This window comes from Centroberyx affinis, unplaced genomic scaffold (assembly GCF_046629955.1).
Source record: "Centroberyx affinis isolate AG114_WGS23_722 - 3 ecotype Tasmania unplaced genomic scaffold, CSIRO-AGI_Caff_v1 ptg000885l_1, whole genome shotgun sequence".
Lineage (NCBI taxonomy): Eukaryota > Metazoa > Chordata > Actinopteri > Beryciformes > Berycidae > Centroberyx > Centroberyx affinis.
Genome location: NW_027279474.1, coordinates 290352 through 317787, shown reverse-complemented (window position 1 = coordinate 317787; position 27436 = coordinate 290352). Strand labels below are relative to the sequence as shown.

The 27436-nt window shown below is 43.7% G+C and overlaps 1 protein-coding gene across 3 annotated transcripts; it reads right to left on the bottom strand.

Annotated features, from left to right (window-relative positions):
• Nucleotides 1–32: 32 nt before the first annotated feature.
• LOC139645571 (vinculin-like) lies at nt 33–26952 on the bottom strand. Of its 3 annotated transcripts, none has more exons than XM_071521320.1 (22): nt 26650–26952; nt 18641–18711; nt 16996–17146; nt 15711–15819; nt 14677–14799; nt 14055–14215; nt 12483–12573; nt 12233–12380; nt 11713–11866; nt 11151–11326; nt 10934–11032; nt 9769–9959; nt 8638–8837; nt 8167–8295; nt 7808–7957; nt 7565–7673; nt 6978–7280; nt 6688–6812; nt 5780–5965; nt 2464–2667; nt 2264–2368; nt 33–2163 (listed from the first exon to the last, which is right to left on the bottom strand). In XM_071521320.1, the coding sequence occupies exons 1-22, from the start codon at nt 26815–26817 to the stop codon at nt 2017–2019; spliced, it is 3300 nt and encodes a 1099-aa protein (XP_071377421.1). In that variant the 5' UTR covers nt 26818–26952; the 3' UTR covers nt 33–2016. The 3 variants fall into 3 exon arrangements, with proteins under 3 accessions (XP_071377421.1, XP_071377419.1, XP_071377422.1); XM_071521318.1 differs by lacking the exon at nt 10934–11032 and adding an exon at nt 4398–4574; XM_071521321.1 differs by lacking the exon at nt 10934–11032.
• Nucleotides 26953–27436: the final 484 nt, after the last annotated feature.

Here is a 27436-nt window from a genome sequence, read left to right as displayed (position 1 = left end):
ATGGCAAATGAAGAGACAAAGTCAATAGTCTCTACATTATTGTCCTTTATTATTCCAAGGCACAGCAGATGTGTTGGCAGGGCTATAAGCTATCATAATACATTCAGGGTGTGAAACATCGGGTACACACATCACTACACCCCGTCCCTCTCAGTCAGGGGGTCAGTGACTGCTACATGCTCAGTAGGCCATAATATAAATAAAATGCAGTAAACAAACATTCTGTGCTGCTGTAGCCGGAGCTCTGTCCCCAACCATCCTTGTGACGGCCCACTAATACTGTTTAAGTGAAGAGGTTTCACACACACACACACACACATACAGATTCTCCATTTAACAGTTGTGCTAAATTTGCCCAGCCATCATAAAAATATCTAAATTGCCATTTAGGGGATGGAATCAATTAACAGCATAAGAAAATACCTAAAAAAAATCATTCACTGAACAGCTGGCATGAAATGTCGAATAATTACCAATCATGAATTCATAAACCGCTATTTAGGTTGTATGTTGACATGGTGTCTAAAATGTGTTGCTCAACTGCTCCACACAAAAACACTCCTATGAAAAAGTTCCCAGACTTAAACATAAATACTAGATTGACAGCCATGCCATGATATCGCACAAAAAGTTTCATATTATTCACAAACCACCAGGGTCATCTAGAAATTCTCTCTTCAAACGATGCTTCAGAGCATCCAGTGAGACTGCTAAGCTCTCACACAAAGAGGAGTCTAGAGGACGGGCTGTTGGGAGGCTGTCCAAAATCATTGGCTTTGATCATTTATGAAAAAGTCCTAAATTAAACAGTTCAACTGTTACAGAGATTGTGCAGAAGTTAAGCACTACAATTAGTTTAAAAAAAATGACAGCAGAAGAAACATTCATTGTTTTTGCTAGAAAATGACCGACCTCAAGAAGGACTCCAGGGTCTCTGAACCAAAAGGTCTATCTTGCTTGTTCTCTCAACTTGTATTAACCAGCATTTTAAGAGTCTTAAAAGAACGTCAGGTAGCTTACAATAATGTAAAACAAATCCTTTGGCATTGTTCATTATGAAAGTTTAAATAAAATGAAACAAAACAATAAAGAACTCAAAGCACTCTTGGAAAACACTCAAGTTTAACCTTAGATAATCACGGATACCGCCACTGTCGGGTGAAAACCTCATATCAACGAAGTATAACTTTCCAGCAATCAAGAAAATCAGCCTTACCTTTTTATTGACAACCATACTTTTTTTTTTAATTATACAATAGGTTTTGAAAGGGTAACATAAGCTCAAGAGTCATAAAACTCTTAATCGAGAGGACCATGTAATCCTTCAAGTAAAAACATCACCTGACAACAGTGATGTACAGTGTCATGTATCACCTTTCACTTCTCCAATTAAGAACAGTGTCACCACTTAAAGTAAACATAAAGAGCTTGTGTGCAATCAGCCCGGACAAGGCTACGCACTCTAGTGGCAAAATCAGTGAATAAAGCTCATAGCTGAGTGCTGTCCATAAAACAATAAATATATACAATAGACGATAAGAAACTCTGACTGATAAAACTGAATCAAAAGTAAATGTCCTCTGAGAGTTACTATCTTCATGTCATAATTTGCCTTTAGAAAATAGAAAAACTTTTCATGCAAAAAATATATACCTGGGATTTGGATAAACTCTTGTAACCCAACATACCAAAAATATATATTAAAAACTGTCTCAGATTAGCCGACGTGATTCCATAGTTACAGATAAAGGGAACAAAGCTGAACTCACTCCAACAGGTTAAAGGAAACCAGTGGCCTGGTGCCGTATCTTATAGTTCCTGATGCTACACACCCAAACTACAGTGGAGGATGGATAGAAATCACCTGCACCAGGTTAAGTTTCCTCTGAAGAGGTGTGTATGTTCACTCATAATGGGTGTGTGTGTCATCCGTAAAAGGGATTATTGTGTGCTATTTGGAAGTGTGAATTGTCGGTGCCAGGTTGAGAGTGTGACTAGTTTCAGCAGCCAGGTGGTTTATTGGTACCAGGGGGTCTTGCGAACCCAGCGCAGGGTGAATCCTGCATCTGTGCGAATCTTGATGGATGCTGCCTCTGCTTCTCTTACAGTCTCCTTCACTGATTGCATCAGGTTCTGGGCATTGTGGACCAGCATATCTGTGGCCTGGTCAGCGGGATAGATGGAAGTGAAAAAAGGTGAGGAGTAGAATAAGAAGAAAGACAGGACAAAGTGAGGAACCGGTGTGAGCAATTTGTGAGTTTACCTGCTCAGACTCCTCTTCACTAATGTTGGTGCGTCCCAGCATGGTGGCTTTGACAGTGGAGAGGATCTTTAACTGAGTGCTGATGGTAGGGATGCGTTCACACACCTTGGGAAAGACAAGGAAATGCATTTTACAGACTTTGTGTACATGACGTATAGATTTTTCAGGTGGTTGTTGTGGATGTGTGTGTATGCTGTTACCTGCAGCAGGTTGGTTCTGATGCGTCTGTCAGTGCACTGCTTGGCCACCTCTTTAGCCAGTCTTGTCACCTCATCGGAGGCCTTGGCAATGTCCTTAGCGCACTGAATCAGAGCTCGTTTGTTCCCGCTGCCGCCACGCACCAGCCGAGACATTTCTGCCATGAGCAGAGCCATCCGCTTGGCTGCTGCAATGATGTCGTTACCCTACGAAGAAGAGGGATGGGATAGAGGAGGAACAGGTAGGAAATGTGAGCAGGTTGCAGGGGAGGAGGCATGGTCGTTGGGTAAAGGCTGAGAATACACTGGGATTGGATTGTATGTGACACGTTTCCACATGCCAAAGATTGTCTTACACTGGGAAAGAGGAAATTCCTGCAACACTTGCGGTACTGAGAACAAATATTCATTTACCAACACATTTCACCACGTGCCTTTCATCTAACAATTCACCTAAAAGCCTATATAAAGACATACGGCACACTAAAAATCAACCATTAGATTAAAAGACAATGAAAATGACAAGCAATAGATTACTAACACTTTCACTGAAAACTGAAAACAGAGGATGTAGTCATGTGACAAACTAAAGACCCACCCATTTTTTACCCATTTGTTACCTACAAGAGACAGCAGCTTAGCAGGATGGGGGAGGGTGGGGGATACTGCCAAAACACGTTTTACTCATAAATATTTGTTCTCAGTACTGCAAGTGTTGCTGGAATTTCTTGTTTCACAGGACCTGCCCATCCCACACACCTTGTCAATGGGTGAAGTTGTGCCAGAATGCTTCTTCAACCACATATTACAGAAATTGATGATGTTGTTGTTTTTTTAATCAATATCTAAGAAACTAATTAGAATAATCAAGATACAAAACACTGAAAATGCTTTATAAAATAGCATCCAAATGTTAAGACTTTTTCTGTGCTTTGTATTAATGAATTTGAATTACAAAAGCAAAACAGGCACTGTGACGGCAAACAAATTATCAGCGTGTTTCACAGTAAGCCGCATGCAGTGTCAATGCAAGTTAGCTCATATTCTTTATCCCTCATGAGAGGGGACACTTATGACATGTTGCCATCAGTGAAAGTAACATCTGTGTTATACCTGATTGTCATCGTCTCCCTCACATCACAAGCAGCTTAAGGTTAGGTCTCAGGATGCCCTGCTGTTAGCACCCATGAGGTGATGCTCACAGCGGTGCAGCGATCAGTACACACCCTCAGACTAAGCAGAAGCAGGTGATCACAGCAGGCAAGCAGGCAATCTAACTTCAGAACTACGTCACCCAGAAGTCTTTGGGAAACTGTCATCCTTGGCTTCACAGGTTGGTCAGACAACGAGTGATTGACAACAGCGATAGCGAGCCAGAGCGACCGGCTCCTCCTTTAAACCACTTTACCTAATCATGAACATAAGGGAGGGACTTGTGAAGCCAGTACCAGTTTATCCATCAGGTGCAACAAACAAAATTGCCATTCCAACAATCCTTGACCTTAGTACAACCTTAGCATGACATCAGCATAACCATGTGTCAACCACGAGTCTGAGTGTGATGCAACGACAACAAAACAGCAGCCACAGCTGGTTGGAGGTTTCCATAGTAGTGGCGGATGCAGAGCTCATCGTTCCCACAGCCGCAGTGCAGTCAAGACTGTGGCCAGTGACTCCGGAGGCCGTTTCTGTGACTTGCATCAGTCTGCTTGTGTAGCAAGTACTGTATGTGTATCTGTCTGTGTGCATGTGTGTGTGTGGATGTGCATGTATGCGTGTGTGTGTGTGTGTGTGTGTGTGTGTGTGTGTGTGTGTGTGTGTGTGCATACCAACCCCGGGGTCAAACAGTACTTTGCAGTACACCCAGCAGGTTAAAACAAACATTAAATATTAATACTATTTGCCCCAGGTCCGGTTGTGCATGTATGTGCGCAGACCTTGCTGGACCACTTGCGCGCCTCCTGGTGGAGAGCCTGGGCCGCAGCCAGAATGGGTTGATTGACAGGTTGGTTGGAGGGCATCATCAGCAGTTCTGGCTCATAGTCATCCTCACCATCAGTAAACTCATCTTCATCATCTACCTCTCTCTCCTCTATTGCCTCCTCATCCTCAGGCTGGCAGGGGCGAGGGGGGGTAGTTGGAGGAGGAGGGTGGGAGGGAACAGAGGATGGGGAGGAAGGCAGAGGGGATGGGAGAAGGAAAGAAAAGGAAGAGGGATGTGGAGAAGAAGGGGTAGGAGACAGCCAGGGATGGCAGGAGGGGAGGAAGCATGGGAAAAGGAGGCATTTAGTATAGTATGAGAGGCACTGGATGGAAGAACAGAGGACAGGAGATCTAAAGGAAGGAGGAGAGGACACAGGCACAATGAAGGAGCAGGGAGAGGGGGAGGTGGAGTTGCGCGTACAGACAAAGATGGTTTTACAGGAGTGTGGTGGGAGAGAAGAGGAAGGAGGAGCTGGTTTGGGCGGGTAGCAGGGGGGATGCTACGTCTGGCCCTGAGGCAGCGGTTGGACTGGCAGTATGTAAAGCATTTGTACAGTCAAACAAGGCCCAGCTGTAACCTAAATGAGTGTTTGCTGTCCTTCCAGCTTTTTTTTAGGGGTCTAGCAGTCTGGTTTAGTCACTAATCCTGAATAAACATAAGTCATTTGCGCAGAATAACTGGTGCTGCATAACTCCACACAAAAACATACAGAGACGCACACAGAACAGAGACACCAACAGGGATAACTGTAAACCAGAAAAGAGCACAAAAGCATACTGCAAATATACTGGGCCTCTTCTCCACTTCTACTGTAGATAGAAGGTTAGGATTCATCAGTCAGTCCCTGCTTGCGCACACATCTCTTCACAGATGATTTGTGTGTACTCTTGCGTCTATTTTTCTTTTATTCACTGTGTGCATGTAAATGTGTGTGTGTGCGTATTAAGCCATTAACAACCTTACATGCAGACACCTCTACCAGATGACAGTTTCCAGTTTCCCTCTGAAATTGGAATCGAGCCACTGATCTCCACATTTCAGGATCACCATAATTTCAGGAAAAACTTTATTTCAGAACCAAAACATTCACAGGATATCAGAAGACATAACATCACTGGACAAATGGATTATACAGTAGAAAGTAAAATCCAGTAAGAGCTCACACAGTACTTTAGTCCTAACATTTTCATGTGTGCTCAAACACACATCCGGTATCACGAGCATAACTAGCTAGCTCGTATACCCAAAACTGTATGTGTACCACTGACACTGAAATGATATGCATATGTTTTGGTGAATATGCAAACTGTAGATACTGTATATGTGTGGACTGACCTTGCTGGACCACTTGCGCGCCTCATCATGCAGCTGTCTGGCAGCCACCATCATGGGCTCGCTGAGCACCTCGCCTGCCTTCTGCTCGGGGAACTCCTCGTCCTTCTCCTCTGGAGGGGGGGGCCGAGGGGGGGGCACCTCTCCCTCTGGCAAGGGAGGCTTGGGTGGTGCCTGCTCATCGCTAACCTGGAAAAACCCCACACACACATAATGTGTTAGCTACAGATAGTTCAGGATCAATACAGAGTGTTTTTATTTCAGTGATGCAGACAATATCATATTTGAACATCTGACGCTTTTGGTTGCTTTAATTAAAAACCATTTTCACTCTCAAATTGATTAGCTGAGCTATTGATGCAAGGAGTGATAGTATGTGATCGCCAACACATGTTTTATATGTATTTAGAGGATGTTGATAATGTTTGAAAACCTTGATGTTAACAAGCTAGTAGTTTTAGTTACTTATTTTTTATTTATTTAATCTTTCATCCAGGGAAAGTCCACTGAGTATGCATGCTCTTTTTCAGCAAAACACTACTTCACATTCACACATGGGAGCTGACCAGTACAACCACAGTCTTCTACTGTTGGTCACTGAGCAGTTCCACTGAAGCCATTGAAAGTTAAGTGCCTTGCTCAAGGGAACCTCCACAATAGTTGTTGAAGAGTTACTTTTTCACTTTCCCAGCACATTTTCTCAGCTGGTCTGGTAATTTGAACCAGCAATCTTCCAGGCACAAGCCCACTTCTTTAATCTACCCCCACAATTGGTTATAAATATTGCAAAAGACTATGGACAAATACCTTCTAGATTGAAGCACTGATACATGTAGGTCAACAGGAGGTCCTTCAAAGGTTAACTGCAGATTAAAATTAATCATAGAAAGCGTGTGTGTGTGTGTACTTACATGGAGCTGGTCCAGATCAGGGGGTGGAGGGGGGAAGTCAGGCTCCTGAGGTTGGAAGGCTTCTCTGACTTTCCCAACAGCACCCAGGATCCTCAGACAGGAGTCCAGGTAGGCCTTCTGAAGAGCTGAGGCAGGGAGCAGAGCCGAGAGACAGGCTGAGTTAAGCTGTAACTACTGGGAGGCAAAAGAACACTAAGTGTGTGTACAGACAAGCAGTATAAAGTGAGATAATAAGGTGATAATAAGGATGATGCGTCTATCTCAGAAGTTTGCATAGTTTATGCCTGTACCTTTATCTTGTATGTTCCCAGCCACTGCCTTGGCGTCCATCACCATGGGTGAGATGGTGTGTGAGAGGATGTCTGAGGCGTGTTTCACCGTGTCTCTGAACCGCGGATCCTCAGAGTTCTCCACTTCCCTCTTTGCCACCAATAGGACCCGATTAGCTCGTCTTGCTATGCTTGTTGCCCCGGCAACAAGCATTTGGGGTTGGACATTCGCCATGGCAACACGGCACTTGTCGATGTCCTTCTTTATGGCCTCCTCAGAAGCATCTAGCAGAGACTTGGTGTCTATGGCCTCATCCACTAGACCTGTGGTCCGAGAGAGGCACCCATGCATGTGCACACACACACACACACACACACACACACTAAACATCAACCCGTCTATATCCTAACTCAGTGTTTCAACCAAGTTCTTCGGTCATTTGTGATGGTTCCACACTAGGTTCAGGTTGCATAAGATACACAGAGAGAGCAGTGAAAAAGACTGCACAAACAACACTAGAGGTGCGGTATGTAATTGCGTCACTACTTTAAATGGTTAAATTAACAACAACAGTGTCAACAATGTGTCAGTGTAGGAAAACTCTTACCAGTTAGTCTCTCCACATTGTCGATCCACTGGTTCTTCATGGTGTCGAAGTGCTCATATGCTGCTTGGTTTCCAGGATTCTTCAGCAGGATTCGTGCAGCAGAGGTCACCTACACATGAACAAACGTGTATCACACTCACACTGTGTATGCCAGACTCTAATGGCTACATTTCCATTTCATCACTTATGCAATCATGCAAAACTGGACAGAACAAAACTAGACACCAAAACAAACCGAGGCACCTGTGGTGTGAGCTCCCTGGCGTGTTTGACAGCAGCATGGATCCCCTCTACTGTGCTCTTATTGGCTGTTCCCACAGCAGCAGCCTTCTCTGCAGTTGCCCCCAAACGGCCTGCGTGGGCCTCAAAGTTCCCTGCTCGCTCTTCAAAAACCTACAACACACATTAACGATATATAGTCCAGCTATAAACACAATGACCTGAATCTATCGGGCTACCATCCCTTACACACACAACATTTGAATGGTTTATCATCATTGGATTATGTATTAATCTGAATGACAGTTAGACGGCTGAATGGTTAGATGGGATGGATCACTGACAAAATATTCAACCAGAATAGACTGTTGTACATCACTGACCTCCTCCCTGTTGGGGGCGTCCGGGGGAGCAGTCGCAGACACGGCCAGCAATTTGATAGGGGTGGTGGTGTCACTGAAAACATCAGACACTTCCTGGGTCATCACCTCCTGCATGCGCCCCCTCAGGTCCTGCCAGGAGCAGTGGAGACAACATGTGAGACTATTTAGATGGAGAAGCCAACATGCTATACTAATGCTGGTGAAAAAACACATGACAGCAGTAGATATACTTTTTTCCCATCAGAGTGCTCCATGGTGGTCCACTAGATGGAGCTCTTTACCAATAAAGACTGAGGAGGACAGAGTACCAGATTTTACTAAGGATTGCTCATTTTACAAGTTTTAATTACTCACACCAACATGCATGTCTTAAGCCCAAACTTTGACTTGGTGAGAAAGGTGTTGTGCAATTAATTACAAAATGGAGGATTGCATGTACGCATGTGTGTGTGTGTGTGTGTGTTGTGCTACCTTGAGGCTGTCCTGCAGCTGTGCGGCTGTAGCTCGTGCGTGAGGAGCCTCAGCCTCACCTCTGCCAGCCATGTCTGCCAGGTTTGTCATTAGAGCTTCTGTGCGATCGCAGCGTCCAATCAGATCCTGCCTATACGGGCCTACCAGGCCTCCCGCCAGCCTCCTCCCCTCCCCCACCATTCCTCTGATTGCTGCCTGACCTGGGAAAAGACAAGGGTCAGAGGTCATTCTCTCTCACTTCACACTTGGCTACCCAATATCACACAGTCTTCTTGTACTTGTTCTTGACACTGAGTGAAAGCTCAATAACAGGGCTACAGGCCCATCAGTAGGTAAGCTGGAGCAATCTTGCATTGCTACACATCCAATGTTTTCATATATATTGGTAACGTGTACTGTAGTTATAATAGGTACTGAGGATAGAGAGGAATGCATGGAGAGTCCATGGTTACAAAAGAAATGGCTGCAATACGTTTGTCTTTCCCAGTATTAAAAATAGAGAAGATGTTCTAGGTGCTTGTTGTCTGGTCTGAGAAAATGTCTAGCAAGTAATATATAGATGTATAGTGTTTGGTTGTATCTTCTAAGCAAGCATAAAGACATCAGTAGGTAGGTACCTTCGTTGCTCTGTAGTCTCTCACATTCTGCTCCCATGGGGAAGCATGGGAGATAGGCAAAATAGGAAACAATCAAACTACAAAACAGACATACAGCCACAGGCACAGAGCATAGTGTAAAACGATAAAAGAACGCTCTCCGAGTAAGTGAGTGAGTCAGCCAGTGATTCAGAGAGTAATGTATGAGATAAATCACTGTGGGCATTTAAGGAAATGGCTTCAATTGCTTCCACTTGCACAGTAAGGGTTTGATTCTCAGTGCCAGGTTACAGGCTGCATGACTGAGACACTTGACTCTCTAAATCTCCCCCTGGACTGAAAACACCTCACGTCTTTCACAATGCTACAACTGCCAGCTAATACTCATGCAAAGAGTCCCAGATGCTGCCATACCTACTTTCACACAGTATCCAACATGCACAACGGCTGACAGGCATGGAAGGTCAGAGCATTTATTTTCAAACCAAACTACTATGTCGTCTCTCCCCAGGGGGCATCACTCAACCCCACTCACCTACTCCTCTGTCATCCACCCCAGGGTTGTTCACCCAACGGAGCGCCTGCTCCATCTTGCCCTCCAAGGTGACGGCAGGCTTGGCTGGTCTCATGTTGGCCACGGCCCGGTTGGTCTTGGACTGCAGGGTCAGCAGTGCTGCCCCGATCTGCTTGGCCAACGCACGCGCCTCCGGACTGTCACCTTTACCCCTGACACAGCCACACACAGAGAAACACAAGTTGAGGGAGAAACAAAGAGGCATGTCCGCCAAGGTGCAGAAATGAGCCGTCAAACACTCCTAACCCATCAAATGTACCAAGTCTCACCAATTACCTGTTAGATCACCCTTCTTCACCATTAAGTTCAGTGACACTCTCTTAAAGGGAAATACCACAGGATTATGTCACAGGGTAGCACTTTACCCTCTGCATTAGTCAACATTTACTATCATCTCCTGTAACCAGAAATAAAGAGGAAGAATTTGTATTGCTGTGTGATCTATGATGTTTTACATGGAAAATGACCTGGAAATATCCTGTATTTTTCCAAAGGGATAAAAGTACAAGTCCTGGTTCAGACCACAATAATATAAAGCTCTTTTGGAACAGTTCAAGGGCATCATCCAATGAGTTTACAAAGTTAATGTCCCATTTATTGACAACTGTCCAAGGTCATAGGAATAGAATATATTAATATTCTAACTGCAGGACTAAAATACAGTGTATGAATTGGAAATATTACCCATTTTTTTTTATTTGACAAAATGTAGGATCAGTTACAGAAAAAATACTTTCATGACTCTTCATGACATATCTTACTGTGATTAGCTGAACTTAACTTGTAGTAAATGAATTGTTCTGCGGACCAAGCCCATCTAGCTTTCCAGTGGGTAAAAGGAACACTAAAAAGTAATTACATTTATTATGTGACACGCTGCAGCACCAGACATACTTCTCCCTTATTTCTTGCTATGGGGGACAGTAGTGAATGTTCACTAAATCTGCCTAAAATGTCCTTTAGGTATAGGGATGACAGCCGAAATTCAGTGTTATTAACCTTAAACTGAGTGGTATTTCCCTTTAAGTTCTACCCATTTTCAACCCTGAAACTGTTACTGGCCCTCCACAGTCACTGAACACCAGAACCACATCTGGCTCCACACCATATTCAAACAGTTTGAAACCTTATTGTAGGACTGAGGTCCCAAGCTGACAGGCAACAACATGTTTTCCATGCAGCTGAAACACGCCACCTATTGGTGACATGAGTTTGCAGTTTGAGCCTGTGAACAGAGGGTCTAAGAATTACACATAATATTCAAAATGCTTGTTTTTCTCATCACGTCAAGCATGCGTATGTGTCTGTGTGCCTGGTTGTGTTTAGGAGAGAGAGGAACGTACTGTTTGCGTAGCTCTACAAGTCTGGCAGTGAGGCCCGCAATCTCGCTGATGGAGCGCAGAATGTCATCCCTCTCTTTGGGGTCTTCACACAGATCGGCAATACGTTTGGCCTCTGCTAGCAATGCTCTGATGTTCTCCTCTCCCTCTGGACCGCCGTTAGGATCCGCCAGCCAGGCCTAAATGATGCACATATATCCGCCTGTTTCACATCTAATAGAAGAAGCAGCATGTATACTGTAGAAATCTGTACAAAAACACAAGCGCTCTCTGCCTGATGAGCATTAAGGATGCTTAGCCCTACATTTTAGGCATTTAGCTGATGCTTATCCAGAGCAACTTACAGTTAGTGCAACAGTAGAATAAGCTTCATTTTTAAAATTACAAGCCACCAAAACTCTGGAGTGTGTAAGTCAAGGTCTTACTGTCCTTACAATATCCCTGTGACCAGAGAACGATCGTGTAAGTGCTTGGAAATTAAATAAAATAAAATGAACAGAATATAGAGAGGAGGTATGGTTCAGTGGGGAGAGGGTTACCAGTGATTACTGTTGTTTTGTCTGACCTGTGCAGCGTCCAGCCTCCTGGCAACGGCCTGCTTGGCATTGATTAGAGCCTCCAATCTGCGGGCGGCACTGTCCACCTTGCCAAACAACAGGTCTAAACCCTGTGAACACTGTGCTGCACGCTGCACACACCCTGGGGACGGGCCCTGGCCTCTAACAGAGACAACAAACACACATATATATCAAATGCTTTAGGACAAAATACTTCTCCTTTGCCACAGAGGAGAGCACATTACATGAAGACACTGAAGTAAAGCTTATGGAAAACAGCTTAACAACACTTTTCCATGTAGTGTATGATGAATAGTATATAGTAAAATAATGTATATGAAGTATGTATATATGACCTAGTATAGGGTGTAATGATGTGTATATATATGTAGTATGTATGTATGATGTAGTATGGTATATGATTGTATGTTAAGCCCTTTGAGACGTGCTTGTGATAAAGGGCTATATAAATAAACAAGACTAGACTACACTAGACAGTCCCTCTCTTTTCTCACACAGACACGCTACCTGGCACGTAGATCTGACACCTGGTCAGTCATCTGTCCCAGAGCCTTAGTGGTGGCCAGCACATCTTTCCTCTCCTTCCCAGCACACAGCTCTCCCACCTTACCGGCCTCATCCAGGATCACACGCAACGCAACCTCACCTGGGTCGCCTAGGAGCAAGGACACACCGCAGGATGAGATCATGGAAGGACATTGTAGATGGAAATCACTGATTGAGTGTGGCAGCAGGAGGCAAGATGAGATGCAGTTACCTGGCTGTCCATGGGGGTCTTTGAGCCAGCTTTTAGCTTGTGCCATCTTAGACTCAATCAGAGCCAGAGACCTCTTCATAGCCTCCATATCCTGGGGTAAAGAGAAGACAGAGCATCGTGCATGGCTTTCAGAAATTTTGTATAGCTGTATAACTGGACAAGTTGTTTAAAGCTAAAACCTTATTTTCAATAAGCAATGGCTTCAGTTTATTCTTACTGATGATAAGGGGGAAAGGGGGCATTAGAGGGAAATGAATCACCTCAGATGTAACATGCTGTAAACTTTCCATTGGTTTCTACCAGGTGAAATATCAGGTGGAGACAAAAGCTTTTTCCAGCTCAGTGGATGATGAACCCCTTAAGTGGAACCGTTCAATACTGCCCATCTATTATGGATGTGTCTGGACATCAACCAGCTTAATTCTATAATTCATGACCTGAGAGGACACTCATCCTTTGCCAGTGTTTCTCGCACACACTGACAATAAGTGCTTATCATAGGTGCACTTGAGCTCATACACGGAGTATGCGGTATACCCACAACACACACACACACACATACACAGGAATTCAGACACACACACACACAAACACAGACAGGTCCTTGGAGCTAGTTGTGTGCAGAGAAACATGCAGGGTTACAGGTTAGACTAGTGAAACAGATCTTATCTTCACCAGTAAATGATCTCATGTGCCCAAAAATATCTCTCCGCCAGATGGATTGAGTATATCTGCCCAAAATAATATGCTAACATTTTATTGTCCCATTGACAGCTCTATCACAAAGTAAACTACTCCCAGAAACACGAGGAAGAAAAATAAAAAATATCATGACTAAAGACAAGAAACGCAGGATAGATTAAAGGGCTGAAGCACTTATTGTATGTTAAGTACAAACGCAGATAAATTATCAAGCTGAGAAAGATAAATAACTGTCATCTGTTTCAAGCCATTTGATTCAAATGGACACACTGAGAGACAAACAGATGCACATATAACAGTATAGTGATGAGGTACGTACTGTATGTACAGTATAACATCACATCGGCTACAGTCAGCCAAGTAAAACAGTCACAGCACACTTACTGTTATTTACCAGCATGACAGGTATAAACACACAGACATATTCCCTTTCTCACACACACCCGCATGCTGCAGCACTGCAGAGGGGGAGAGAAACAGGCTTACCTTCTACAGGGGGGAAAAGAATGGAGGAGGAAGGAAAAGAAAGAACAGAAAAAAGAAAAACCAGGAGTTATAATACCGAGCAAAAAGAAAAGTGGAGACAGAAAGTAAAGAGAGTGAATTCTGGAGATGCTCTGTGCAGCACAGAGGGGCATGTGGGTAACACCTCAACTAGTTTGGGACAGAGTGTGTGGCTATGTGTGTGAACGGGCAGACTGACATGCTTCCTGAGAGCAAGTTTGGTTAAAATGAAGGGAAGAAAGTGAGTGTGTGACTTAAGGGGGTGATTTTGCAAATTTGTGGATTTAGGGTAAAGATAAAATGATTGTTGAGTGAGTGTGTGGATGTGTGCACAGCTGAGTGTTGACATGAGGCGTAGGGTTGTACCTTGTTAGCCCAGGCATCTTCGTCCCATGTGGTGAGCTGTAAGACTCTTATGATCTCGCTGATTTCAGCACTCATCTTTTCAAAGGTGAACCTTCTGTTCCTCTCTGCCTCCTCCACACCTGCACCTCGACTGCTCTTGGTTGCAACAAAAATCTTTATAGCTGAGGACAGACAGACAGGATGCTTCTGTATGATCACACTCATACAGAAGCATGGGCTCATCACAGAGTGGATACTGTAAACTGTCCATTAAGGTGAGAAATGGGTCGTGGCTGATGTTTCAGTACATATAAAATCGGCTGCAATCTGCTTCTTAAACAAGAATGTACAGTTTGTGAGTGCTGTAACAGTGAATCTTTGCTTGTGCAGCATACAAGAGATGGCAGCCAGTGGGTGGTGTGTGTATGTACTGTATGTGTGTGTGTGTGTAGTCAGTCTGCCATCCCTAGCAACTAATGACTGTAATTATCAGCGTTGCTATAACAACTGTTGGAGGCTCATTGACCTGCTCTCCTCTGCTGCTGTGCCACTGTCGTTTGCCCACACACGCCCACACTCACACACACACACACACACACACACACACATACACACATACGTATACATACACATGTGCACACACCTGATATAAGAACAGGCAGCAGTTCTTTGACAGTGTTCATGGAGCTAACTAGCATCTGTCTGTGTTCTTGGTGCGTCAGCTCCTGCTGTCTCTCCTCAATCATCTTTGACATTTTGGTCATCCCTGAGGAAAGACAGAAATGGGGAGAATTCAGTGGACTGCAAAAGTTAGAGGTTAGAAAAATCGACCAATCAGCAGGGGAACACAGGAAATGGAATTGACCTTGGCTGTGGCCTTGGCAACATAGTTTTAACATGCTTGAAAGATCTGAGTCCAAGCACATCCTCTACTGTACTCACCAACTGAACAGTGATAACACAGCCAAGCAGATCATTACTTTATCATGACTGGTCTAATACAATGACAGCATCAGTCAAGTGTGAAACTGCCTTAGCATTTCCTCCAGCCCATCATTCTACACTGACAACACAATTGACCTTTTGCTTTGAAGATAAAGTGTCTTCTTATGGTCCAACAATATTCTTGTGCCAATGGAAAGGTTCTGATGCTGGACCAAAGTTTCTTAGTGTCCTATCAGGGGTCACTGGTTAAATATATAATATTTTTTATATGACAGATGGACATCTGACCAGAGAATAGCCTAAAAAACATGTTAATTGCATGGTTTCCTCTCTCGTGGTAACCCATACAAAGATTTGAAACATGTCACAGTTTCTCCCAGGACTCCATTTAGCAACTGTGGTTGTTACTAATGTTAAAAAAAACTATCCCAAGCTTATGTTGTGCTTCATCAGAATACAGACATTTTTCACTGCCAAATTAATAGACCACAATTTTGATACACAGGCTGACAGCTAAATATGGGTTTTACATGTATTTTGGGATGTACATGGTTTGCTTTCAGACCTGTATTTAAAGTTCTAATGGATTTTCTACACCTTTACATTTTGTGTTTCTCCCTTTTTCTAACTATCGTTGAGAACAATACGTCATCCTCGTCATTGAAGAATGGCGAATGTGAGCAGTACAGTTTGGTTCAGTATTACAGAAGACCATAAAAAGCCCCAGCTGACCTGGTCCCAGGTTCTTGGTGTAAGTGATCAGGTCCTCCATGGTCTCCACCACTTCAGCTACTGCCAGATACTCTAGGATGCCTTTACACACACGGATAATCTTACGCACCTACGAGACAACACAGACACAATCACATGCAGAAAATAATGTATATAGGTAAAAAACATAAAACAATGGTTGATTATGGTTACAGGCAAATTTCTGTTGCAGCTTATAACCAAATCCAATGTGTGGGTGAGTTTCTTTTAGATAGGCCTTGAAGTTACCCCAGTGTTTGGTGTCTTTGTGTGTGTGTGTGCAGTCTTGTGATGTGTGTCTTGTGACTGTGAGAAGTAAGGCCTTCAAAAATGAGGCTAGTGATGAGACATCGTGTGCATATCACGGGCTCAATGTGATTCCACTTATGGTGTTGCCATTATACATCCAAAACACCCACCTCCCACTCAAGCACATACATAAACACACACACAGCAACACAGCCACACACACACACACGTGCACAAGCTCAAATGCACTCATGGGTCCACACACACACACATCAAGAGTTATGATGGGGGAAAGTAATTTGATCTAAGTGATTAGATCTGGCTACATTTGAGACTCCATTACAGGCTTGCTGGAGCTCTAGGCTGAGTTCCTGCTCCTCCTCCGTCTGTATGTCTATATAAAGCAGTGGAAGACACACTTTATCTCTCCTTAACCACACAGGACAGACAGAGACAAGGTGGTACCAAAAAAACTTCACAAAAAAAAAAATATATATATACTATATATATAATAAAATAACTATAATAAAATAACAAAAATATCACACCTTTGGAGTAAGAGAGATTCACAGTTTGGAATAAAATGTCTTATTTAGCAGATTCATCTCCCTCCTTAAATGTATTTAAAAGAAAAATGAAAGAGGTTTTGATTTCAGACAGCTGCTAATGTGATCGCTTACCTAATATCCAGGAGATTTATATGATTTGTTAATATTTGTAAAATGAACTGCCAATGTTTGTAACTTGAGTGAGTTGAGGTTTTGATATAAGCTCATCTTGGGCTTTTTACCTCAAATGCACATGTGCATTTGTTTCCATTTCTTTCTTTGGTAATTTTCTTAATGTATTTTTGTTTGTTTGTTTTTTTAATATGTGCAAATAAACTAAAACTAAAAAAACTAAATACTTATTGTTATTTTCAGTGAAGACAAATATGCAAACACAAACAAAAATACAAACACACACGTGCGCACAGATGCACACATACACACAAACACACACACACACACACGCACACCTCGGCCTCGTCGAAGGTGAGCAGCAGGTCGGAGGTCCCGGACAGTATCCCTCTGGACCCGTCGATGAGGTAATCTCGTGCAGGAACAGAGTACGGATCTGCCTTCAGCATCTGAGCTGCCTGGACAAGCTTGGAGCAGGAGTTCTCCACCCTGCAAACACACACAGCCGGCTTTCAACAAGCGAGCATACACAGATACCAACAAGAGGAATTCATCACCTTGTAAATGGAATAGATCAGATCTCACATCGACCACAAAGGAAAGCAAACATCTGCCACTCAGTCAAAGAAGCCCCCCCTCCCTGGTAACAAGAGATGGTTAGGCTTACAAGGTCTCAGGTAAAGACACAGAGGGAAACAGATGTTCTGCACCTCAAGAAAAGTGAGACACATTTGAACAGATTTTCACTGTTCTGCAAAGGTGTGGGTTTTCTCTGTTTTCTCCGGAGAGAAAGCTGAGATTATCTTGTAACTAAATCTAGCATTTAGAGCTTGTTGTGGTTTAACTTATGCAACATTTAATTCTTTAGTAATTTTGCACTAATTCCTGACTAACAAAGTTGGATCGGTGAAAGTTGTGGGGTTTTCCTTGTTTGCTTTAATGGCCTATTGCTTAGAGATCAATGAGTAGCTTATCTTGGAGAAGGTGATGCATTTTAAGAGTGCTTGAATAAAGCCGAGTCCCTCCCCTTTCTGACCTGCATTGGTCAGGGTATCGATGGCTGCTGGTTCATCTATATTTAGGTGGGTTCACATTCCCACATGCCCCCTCCTAAGCCCTGTGTGTGAGATTTATGGTGTGGTGCTGTGCTGTGTGTGTGTATGTGTGAGAGAGAGAGAGAGAGAGTGAGAGAGAGAGAGAGAGAGAGAGAGAGAGAGAGAGAGTAGTGTGTGGATCTAAACCCCTCTTGTGATTGCTGTAAAGAAGGAGGGAGAAAGTGAAAAGCAATGGGATGACAGAAATAAACAAGGAACGATTGAATGTTAAGCAGATAATATCTAATGCACTGTGAATGCTTGGCCTGATGTGACCTATATGGGAGGCCGATTAGGGTGAAAACATTGAAATATGTGCACATACACGTTGAAAATGTGCACATATTTCAATGTTTTCACCCTAATCGGCCTCCCATAGACCTCAAGACACTGCGTGCAGATGCATGCACATAGGCACACACACACACGCACACACACACAGCCTGTCTGAGCACCAGGACTGCTGAGTAACAGTTCCCAGTCAGCACCAGAGTCCATGTCAGCTCTTTGGGTGCAAGCTGAAAAACAACAAGCAGCCTGTGAGCGGTCTGGAAGCCGGACAGACAGCCAGGCTCGGCCTCCAGCTGAACAGAGCAGAGTGGATCAGAGTGGAGCGAGGCCCGGGGAGATAAGGGCCTCAGAAGTGCCTCTTTGTTGCAGCTGGGAACGCAGCCACACTTCCTAACATTAAGTTGCATTAACATCACAGAAGCCTCACATCACAGAATCATCTCTCTGCCGAGATAAAGCAGATTATTTCTGTCATTTTCTGACCGGGCATGAATGAGAGCGACCGAGAAAGACAGACAGAGGGAATGACAGAGGGGAGGCATACAAAGAAGTAGCACTTCACCTTTAGTATATCCTTTTTTCAGGAGGAGAGACTTACTTAATGAAAGCAGGAGGCATGTCTCTCTTCATCAGCTGGTCCTCTGTGGTTTGAACAGTCTCCTTCCCCACCTGAAACACACACGAGGAAGGGCTGTAATACAGTTGAGCCGTTATTTTAATATCATTATCCACAGCAACAGAGGAGATACTATCACTGACAATCCAAATGAGCACTGTTAACAGTCTGACAAGTGAACAGGTATGTATCAGTTCACACCTATTTCAACCACCGGTGCATGTCATGTCTTTCAAGCTTAATAGAGGAAACGGCTTCATGTAAGCCGGGCTCTGGCTGAGTCTGCTGTCTGCTGGTCTACATCAGTTCCAGGTCGGGACAAAGAACCTCTATGTATCCTGAACCTGCTCCTCTTCTTCTGCCCAACTGGGACGGGGAGCTTGCCAAGCGCCCATATGGGGCCGTCAACTGGAGGGCTGATTAAGTGCCGCTTTCTAACATCTATTCATCACCTCTAGAGTCAGCACATGTCCTGTCTTGCACTCACATTCAAATCTGAGACCGGTTAACAAAAAGAGAAACCCACAGAAACCCAATTTGATTATGAATATTGATTTTTTTCTGTTAGTTTCTTTCTTTTGCATCTATTTGTCACACTCTCCTTTGTGAATGTGGCTGGAATTTATGCTGCATTTTTGTGACGTGGGAATATTCAATATTCAAGCGTGTTTTGAAGACGTTGAACGCCATGATGAAAGTTTTCTGTAGACTTTGTTTGCTCATAATTATTCTCACACTTAATGCACTTAGTGAGTGATATGAATTCATGTTTTACAGCAAACCACACATTTCAATGTCAGCCAGAAAACAAACATAAGTTTCTGTCCTTTTATTCTATAATGGCATTCTGTGAGAAATCTTTTTTTTTGGTGGGGCGGAATGGAATTTTCATATTTTTAGCAGTGGATTGCTGAATTGCTGAAAGAATGTAAAATATGGGGACATTAAGAAATTTATTTATGCTGTCAAACTCCAGAGAAATGTCAAACAAAGGCACGTTGTGTCAGTAAAAATGCGCGACCGATCAAAAATTTCAGTTAGTTGGATGATGTTGATTACCACCCAGAGTCCCAACCAAAAAGAGTCAAAATAAGGACATAACAATAAACTGCAAACTTCCCTGTATTGAATCACTACCTACATGTTGAGATTCATACTGAATTAGTCTAAGAAAGAGAGATTCACATCCCTTATATTTAGCATTAATGTTGTGAGGAGAATGTTGAGCTTGACATCTTCTCGACATTTGGGGTTTTGACTTGTCAATCAACACACACTGATTGTCATTTAGCTGTCATTCAAGTCTAAGACAGTGACTCCCACACACTGTGCTCTCGCATATAATTTAATTTTCTTATTTATTAACGTTTCGGTACTACACCCTTCATCAGAATAGCTGTCATTCAGGTGTCATTTAGCTTCTGTATTCCTATTCCGTTGTGTTTTTCTCCGTTGTCTTGATTTTTGGTTTTCTTTCCTCTGAGGTGAGATATTCTTATAAGCCTCTGAGGTTTTATTAGCAGCACAGAATGAAACTCACTGCATCTTATTTGATGTGCAAGCTCAGACTTGTTGGTGTCTAGGTCTCGACTGATGCAAATATAGAAACCTGCACACTATCAGAAATTGAGGATGAGAGATTTCAGATTAGAGATGGTTGCATTTTATCTCTCCTGCAGAATCTGTCATTTTTCCACTGTTTTATCATTTAAACTGTTAATAAATAAAACAAATACACACACACACACACACACACACACACACACACACACACACACACACACACACATACACACATAAACACACGAAGATGCACAGCAGGGTGACATTGCTCACTTCTTTTGCAGATGTTCATATCACCATAGTGATGCAGCTGGTTATCTGAAAAACCACATGGCCCTGAAACACAGATGCTTGCACACACACACACAACCCACCCTACACACACGCGTGCACACGTCCGCCCACACACACACACACACACACAGATACACACTCAAGATGCAATTACAGTGAGATGATGACATCAGTCTCTCTCTGCTGTGTCGGTGGAAGCCAGTTAATAGACTTTCCGGCTCCAGAGACCCAGGAGGCAGCCATCATACAGAGCATCCGAACATCACAGCTTCGCCCAGAGAACATTAGGATGCTGCCACTCTCCTCTTCATAATTCAGTATTTCAGCATTGCCTGACAACTTGGCAATTAAAGCCATTTAAGCTGCTGTAGAGTTTTCCTGTTTATGTCACAGACTCTGGCTGATAGGAGCAAAAATGTAGTGAGAGAGAGAATTTCAGAAGCTCACTCTTCATTTTGGTGCTATATACGACAATTATGCATTTCATTATCAGAGACTTTTCAGTGAGATGCATTGCCTAGATTTGTGTTTTTGTTAGTGCCTCCATTTTTGTGTAACTTAAGCTACACACCAAAAAATAACACTCACTTTAAAGGGTCCAGTCAAGCTAAATTTTTAAACCTGAACTTGAGTTTGACCAAGTTTCCAGAGCTAGAATCCAGGCTCCAATCTGTGATTCTGTGTCAATGTACAATGCAGAAATCCTCCTCTTTACACCCAAACAAGCTGTATTTCATATTCATGCCAACCCTTCTAAACTACAACATATGCCTTAATCTTAAGAAAATCCTCCCAGGTCCTGTCATTGTCACCTTTCCCATCTTTTCAAGTTCATTTGCTATGAAGCTCTAAATCAGTACGATATGACCGGCGGTAGCCCTATGTGTCTCACAGTGGGATACGGTATTGAATGTTCGCTAATACTGTGAAAATGTCTTAAGGCAGAGGAATAAAACATTTGAAGGTTTAAATGTGTCTTAGTGATTTTCCTTCTTCTTTTCCTTCTTCTCCTTAAAAATGCAGTGAGATTCTCGGCTGCATGAGGAAAGGAATGCGGCGGTACGAGTAGAGCAAAGACTGATGACACCCTCTGGTCGTCACCCAGTCATGTCAGGTGACAGATCAAAGAGGGAAGCAGGCCGTCGGAGCATTTCCCGTAAGCAGCAACAGTTCACATTGATTATTCGATAAATAATTAATGCACAGTTAAGTGGTTCTCTGGACAAGCCAGGTTCTTAGTTCAGATGGCGTGCGAGAGATGTGTGTGTGTGGGTGCGTGTGTGTGTTTGATTGGCTTGAAAGGTGTGATTGCTTCCGTAGGAGATGATCAGACAGCTGTCAATCAAAGTTAACCCTAACACAGACAGCCTGGCCTCACTTCAGCGCCAGGAGCTGCAGTCATCAGCTCTAAATTTGTGGGTATTGCTCTCATACTCTGTTTTCATCAACTTTTTTTTTAGAATTTCATATAATATCCCAGAATAATGACAGTACAATAAAAAGCGACAGTGCTGCCACTCTCCTTCTGTTTATTTCACTTCTTCTATGCCTAGAGAGTTTGGCGCCTAATGATGTCAGCTCTGCTTTGGGATCTAAGGGGCAAAGCCAAAGATAAATGTAAAGGCAGACTGAGAAGCAGAAGGAATCCATAGACAGACAGCCGGAAAGCAAGACCGGTCCAGAATCTGCAAATAAGAACGAAGAGATGCCTCATATTTACATGGGAGAGCAGACTGAGGACAGTTGGTGTGTGTGTGTGTGTGTGTGTGTGTGTAAGGAGGGTGGAGGTGGGGGGTAGATTGGGTGGCTTGGCAGAGTCTAGTTTGGAGACACAGACGCCAGAGACACTTTCCCCCCCTCGCAGGGTTCCGGTGTCCCACTGCAGTGACTATTCCTCTGCCCCCCCCCCTCTGTTTCTTATTCTGCACCATGCTGTTCGACAGTTTTAGTCAAGAGCTTCACTCGACCCTTCTCCTGTCGTCTCCTCGCATCCCTCCCTTCCTCTCTTCCTCTCTCTCTCCTCCTCTATTCTGTCAGTGTGTGGTTACTTCACCGAACGGTAAATCTATTTATTCCTTCCCGCCCCCTCCCCCTGGCATACTCAGGCTCTGTGTTGACGACTTGAGGAACATCAGACTTCAGACGCAGCACTGAAGCACCGGTGTCATCAGCACAACTTAAGCCCTCTGACACACACAACCAAATACACCCATAGCCTCGCTCAAATCTTTAATTGAGTCAATCCGCGCACGACTTCTGACAGATTGAGACTGACACCATCTATGTGTGTGTGTTTCAGTGTCTCAGTGACCTAGTTTTGCAGCACACCCCTCTGCCAGCCCACCCTGGACAGGGTTGACAGTGTAACCGTATCAGTGTGCAGTGGGACTCTTGTGGCGATGGAGGAGCGGTGCTGCAGACCATGACAGCAAGTCAGCAGCTGAGAACTCTATACACTGTGTTATATCTCACCTGCCAAAGTAATAATATACACACCCATAAAAACACTCAAACTGCGCAAGTGTAGAAATGAATCAGCTTTCTAAAATAAAGCATATGCGCTCAGAAGTGCATTTATTGAGCATTAGGTGTCCTTTAAGTCCAATTAAATCGCTCTACCCGGCAACCCGCTGCTGCCGATTTTACAAGCCCTGTCCTCAAGCACCTTTTGTCCTCTCTTTCAACACCTTCTTTTCACCCACTTCACTCTATTCTTCATCGCTCTCCTCTATCAGTGAGCTACACACTCATTAGCGCTCCCTCTTCTTCAACTTCAGATTTAGCTCAAGTTGTTATCCAGAGTGTTTTACAGTAGGTGCCTAAGTAGAATAAGCTTCAATTTCTGTATCACCAAAAATTACAAGCAACCAAAAATCAGGAGTGAAAAGCTCAGAAATGTCCTTCACAATATTCCTGTGACCACAGAATGATCATGTAAGATATGTAAGAAATCGAATAAGAGCTAAGGTGAGATAAAAGGGATTTTTTCACATCCTCCTTTAACTCTGTGTTAACGTTCAGTTCAACATTCCTGTCAACATTTCCTCTGTCTGACACCTTCCAGTGTCAGAGCGACCTCGGCTCTTATCTCTCCCCGCAGCCATGCATCCCCACCGTCTGAGACCCAGCCACACGCCTAAGGCTGCCATTAGCCTCCTTCTGCTCTCCGTCTGGATGGATCAACTGAATGGATCAAGTAGGACAAGCAGAAAAAGGACAATAACAGAGAGAGAGAGAGAGAGCACGTGCCTTATAGAGAGGTGTAGCCAGTAGCAATGGGACATCAAGGACAGTGACTCTGTGTAGCAGGACGGTATCACAGAAAATGGCATTTTTCTTTAAGGGAAACCACCATATTTGACTTTAAACTGAATATCCCTTTTCATTCTAAGTCAAGGAGATGTTTATCAAAATGATGGTCTTTTTCAAGATCAGATCTGGTCTTGAAAAAGACCCTTTAGGGTCGAAATGTCGATTAAATATCTGATGGCATCGGCATGAGTGTGCGGTTATCTTCCTTCTTTGGTATCAAAATGCTCCTCCATGTCCTTGCACATCGAGTCAGCCATTTTGAATAGTACACAAAACTGTGATAAGCTAAAGATATTAACATTTATGACTAAGAACTGTGATTTTGTCTACAGTTAGTATTCAAAGGTGATGCACAGTAGTAACACTACAAATTAGTGATTCAACAATACCAATACTGGTATCAGTTACTGGACCAGTATCATGATAAAATAGGGCATCAGTATCAGAGCTTTTCACAGATATTGATATCCAAAAATAGAACCACTTAAGAAAGAAATCAAAGTTAAGTGCCTTGATTTTCTACCTTTTTCACGCATAGAATGGCAGATCACTCTAATGGAGGAAAATGGACCATATTCCAATCCTTTTTGCCTTATGACTCCAAACTCATGATCTACACTGAATGTACAAAACAGTAATACCACCTTCCTAATATTGAATTGCATCCCGTTTGCACAATCCAAATCTCAATTGTTTCAAGGCTTCAAAAAAACCTTCTCCCTGTCTCTTCCCCTTCATATTTAATAGGTGAAATCAATTAGGGATCCAAGCTTTCTCCTGGGGCTTGTAATATTTTTTTTAATAATACTACATATTTCAGGTAAAGTAATAGTTTGGACTGGTCCTTGGTTTTGAGCGATACTCTCATCCTTTTCAAAGCTATAAGTGAAACAGAGGTCAGTGCATCCCAACATCACATGCTAGTGACATTTTTCACCTTAATTTAAACAGGTAGTCTGAATGAGATCGAGAATCTTTTTTTTTTTTAAGGGAGACTTAGCCAAGAGAGCAGCATCAAGACAAACATCAGTTGAAGACAAACAACAATGTGCAAAGGTAAAATCCAATCAAACTCAAATAAAAATGAGAGAAGTAATATATAAGTAATATATTAGCTATAGAAGCGCTCAACAAGGCAGCAGTCCATTAGCAAACCAGCAGGCTCATGGGCCAAACCTGTTTAAATCTTGACCAAACAAAGCACAGACCGCTCCTGACTGAGATTGCCACAAGAGCCCTCATTAACAGTTTAATGTAATGAAGAGTGGTGTACCAATACACTAAATCACAAGTGTCAGCAGCCCACATTTTCAAATACTTTTTGACATAAATTAACTATACACTAACCTTAAATACAGCAGACATACATATCTATTTTTAAGTCACAACATTCAGGTACACCTAATAGGTACAGTGGTCCTTGTGTGCAAAATATGAGGGAGAATAAATCATTTTTACTCAGGAATGATCAATGTCAATTTCAGTACACAGCACTCTACAGTTATTTTAGTAGCCTTAGGTCAGATCCAGTTCAGCTTAATGCAACAGAAATAAACACCTAAAAATCTGGATGGGACCAGGTTCTTTCCTCCACAGCAGGCTCAATGTGTGTGTGTGAGCGAATGAGTCTTTCTCTCTGTCCACTGTAGCTAAGTGTGACTGAAGCCCAGTTGCCCCTGCGTCAATAACAATGACCCTGGATCAGTGATAATGATGTGGTCTGTATTGATTTTTCCAGTAAGAGGACACAGAGCAGACATCAGTCACTGGCTGACTGTAGCGTAGCCTCCTCTCTCTGTACCAAATGACCATATAGACACAGGATGATGGAGTAGAGAGAGGAGAGAGGAGGTGAAACAACAGTTGAATGAGGGTTAAAGATATATGTTGGAAAGACAAGAGAATAGGGCAGAGAGTAAGAATAGGCAGGAGTTAATTAAGCAATTAGAAGGGGAGAGATGGGAGCTAATGACAATACCACCTGATCCATATATTCTCTATGGAAGTTATTGCACCGTGGGAATGGACTGGGTAGCCTATATTCACTATAGAGACTGCATAGTCAGCAATAATCCACCTGGGCTAATTCTACCTATATTATGAAGGAGAGGTGAGAACAGAAATAAACACCTACACATCTCCCTCTGGCACAAGTGACATTTCCGTCTCCTGCAACCCACACACAGTGACAAGTGTGTGTGTGTGTGTGTGTGTGTGTGTGTGTGTGTCTTTCTCTCTCTCTCTCTCTGACACACACACACACACACACGCACTCGCTCACACTCTGTTAATTCAATCAACACTCGTTTATTCCGCCCCACAAACTTCATGCAGTTCGGCGGCCTTCTGATTATCAATCAGGGCAAAGTTTGACACGTTGCTGTCGTTGTGTGTGCACACAGGCGCGTGCCAGGCCGGAGGGACGGAGCGCACAAAGCGCCTGGCTTCTGCAGGAGATGTGAAACACGCATGGGCGTCAATTGGACATGGCAAGGTAGTTTTTATCATTATAATGGAGAGCAGAGATCAAGCCTGAACTGGCAGAAATCTATATTGGGGGAAAATTCATCTCCAATGCTGCATCTAAACTGTGTGCGTCTGTGCAACATAGTTTGATGATCTATGTCTAATAATTTACCACACCGACTAAATAATAATATATTGCCAGTCAGCGGTCATTGCTCTACTTTGTCTCCAGAAATGTAGTCGATTTAAGCGGGTTTGGAAGTTTTGATGGCCAATGACATCAGATGCAGGGACTTTGCCATACCTTGGGGTTCAGTGAATTGACGCCCTGGTTCTGGTTCAAACACGGGACTCACCCGTACGAGGTTGCTGACTGCCGCCTGCACAGCCGCCACCGGCACCGTCAGATCCGGGATGGCTTTACCGTCCACTTCCCCCTCCTCGTGCATGATGACCAGGTGGGAGATCTGCTGAGCCACCGGCTCCAGGATACTCTCGATGGTCTTGGTGTGAAACACCGGCATCGTGAACGACTTCTACCGCAGCCCCGACAGAAGAAAGGCGGCTGGTCGCTCCAGCACAGATGATCCCCTCCTTTCCCTTCCCTTTCCCCGCCGACACAGACAAAACGGACAAATCCCGAGTTATCAGCCCAGCTTCTGGCACGAAGCCTTCATGCGTCTCCCCCCGGTGTGGACGGGCTCTGCCGGTGACCACGGTAAGGCTGGACTCTGGCGGTCGGTGTCCTCCGGTGGGAGCGACCGAAATCGTGACAGAAGGAATCACCGCCCTCCGCCCAATCACAGCTCAGCAATACAGCTGCCAAGCGGACTGGTGCGCACTGACGCTTTCCCTGCACACGCACGCACGCACGCACGCGCGCGCACACGCACACACACACACACACACACACACACACACACACACACACACACACACACACACACACTGCATGTAAGAGCTCTTCCCAAGTTACGTCATGCATGCCAGTGGCCCCAAAAAGGAAAGTGTCACTTAATGGGAAGAGATTGAGATTCCAAGATATAGAAGAGGTTTTTTTTTTTTTTGGGGGGGGGGGGGGGGATTAAGTTGCAACACCTACAGCAGGGAGAGGTAGTAAACATAGTTGTGGACCTGCTCTCT

Bases quoted from the DNA above. Each gene is read 5' to 3' on its own strand.
- LOC139645571 (XM_071521318.1), bottom strand. From the start codon at position 26,817: ATGCCGGTGTTTCACACCAAGACCATCGAGAGTATCCTGGAGCCGGTG. The intron at 17,147-18,640 runs GTAAGTCTCTCC...GTGTGTTTGCAG, and splicing joins ATGCCTCCTGCTTTCATTAA to GGTGGAGAACTCCTGCTCCA. The intron at 14,216-14,676 runs GTGTGTGCACAT...GTCTGTCCTCAG, and splicing joins GCTGCCTGTTCTTATATCAG to CTATAAAGATTTTTGTTGCA.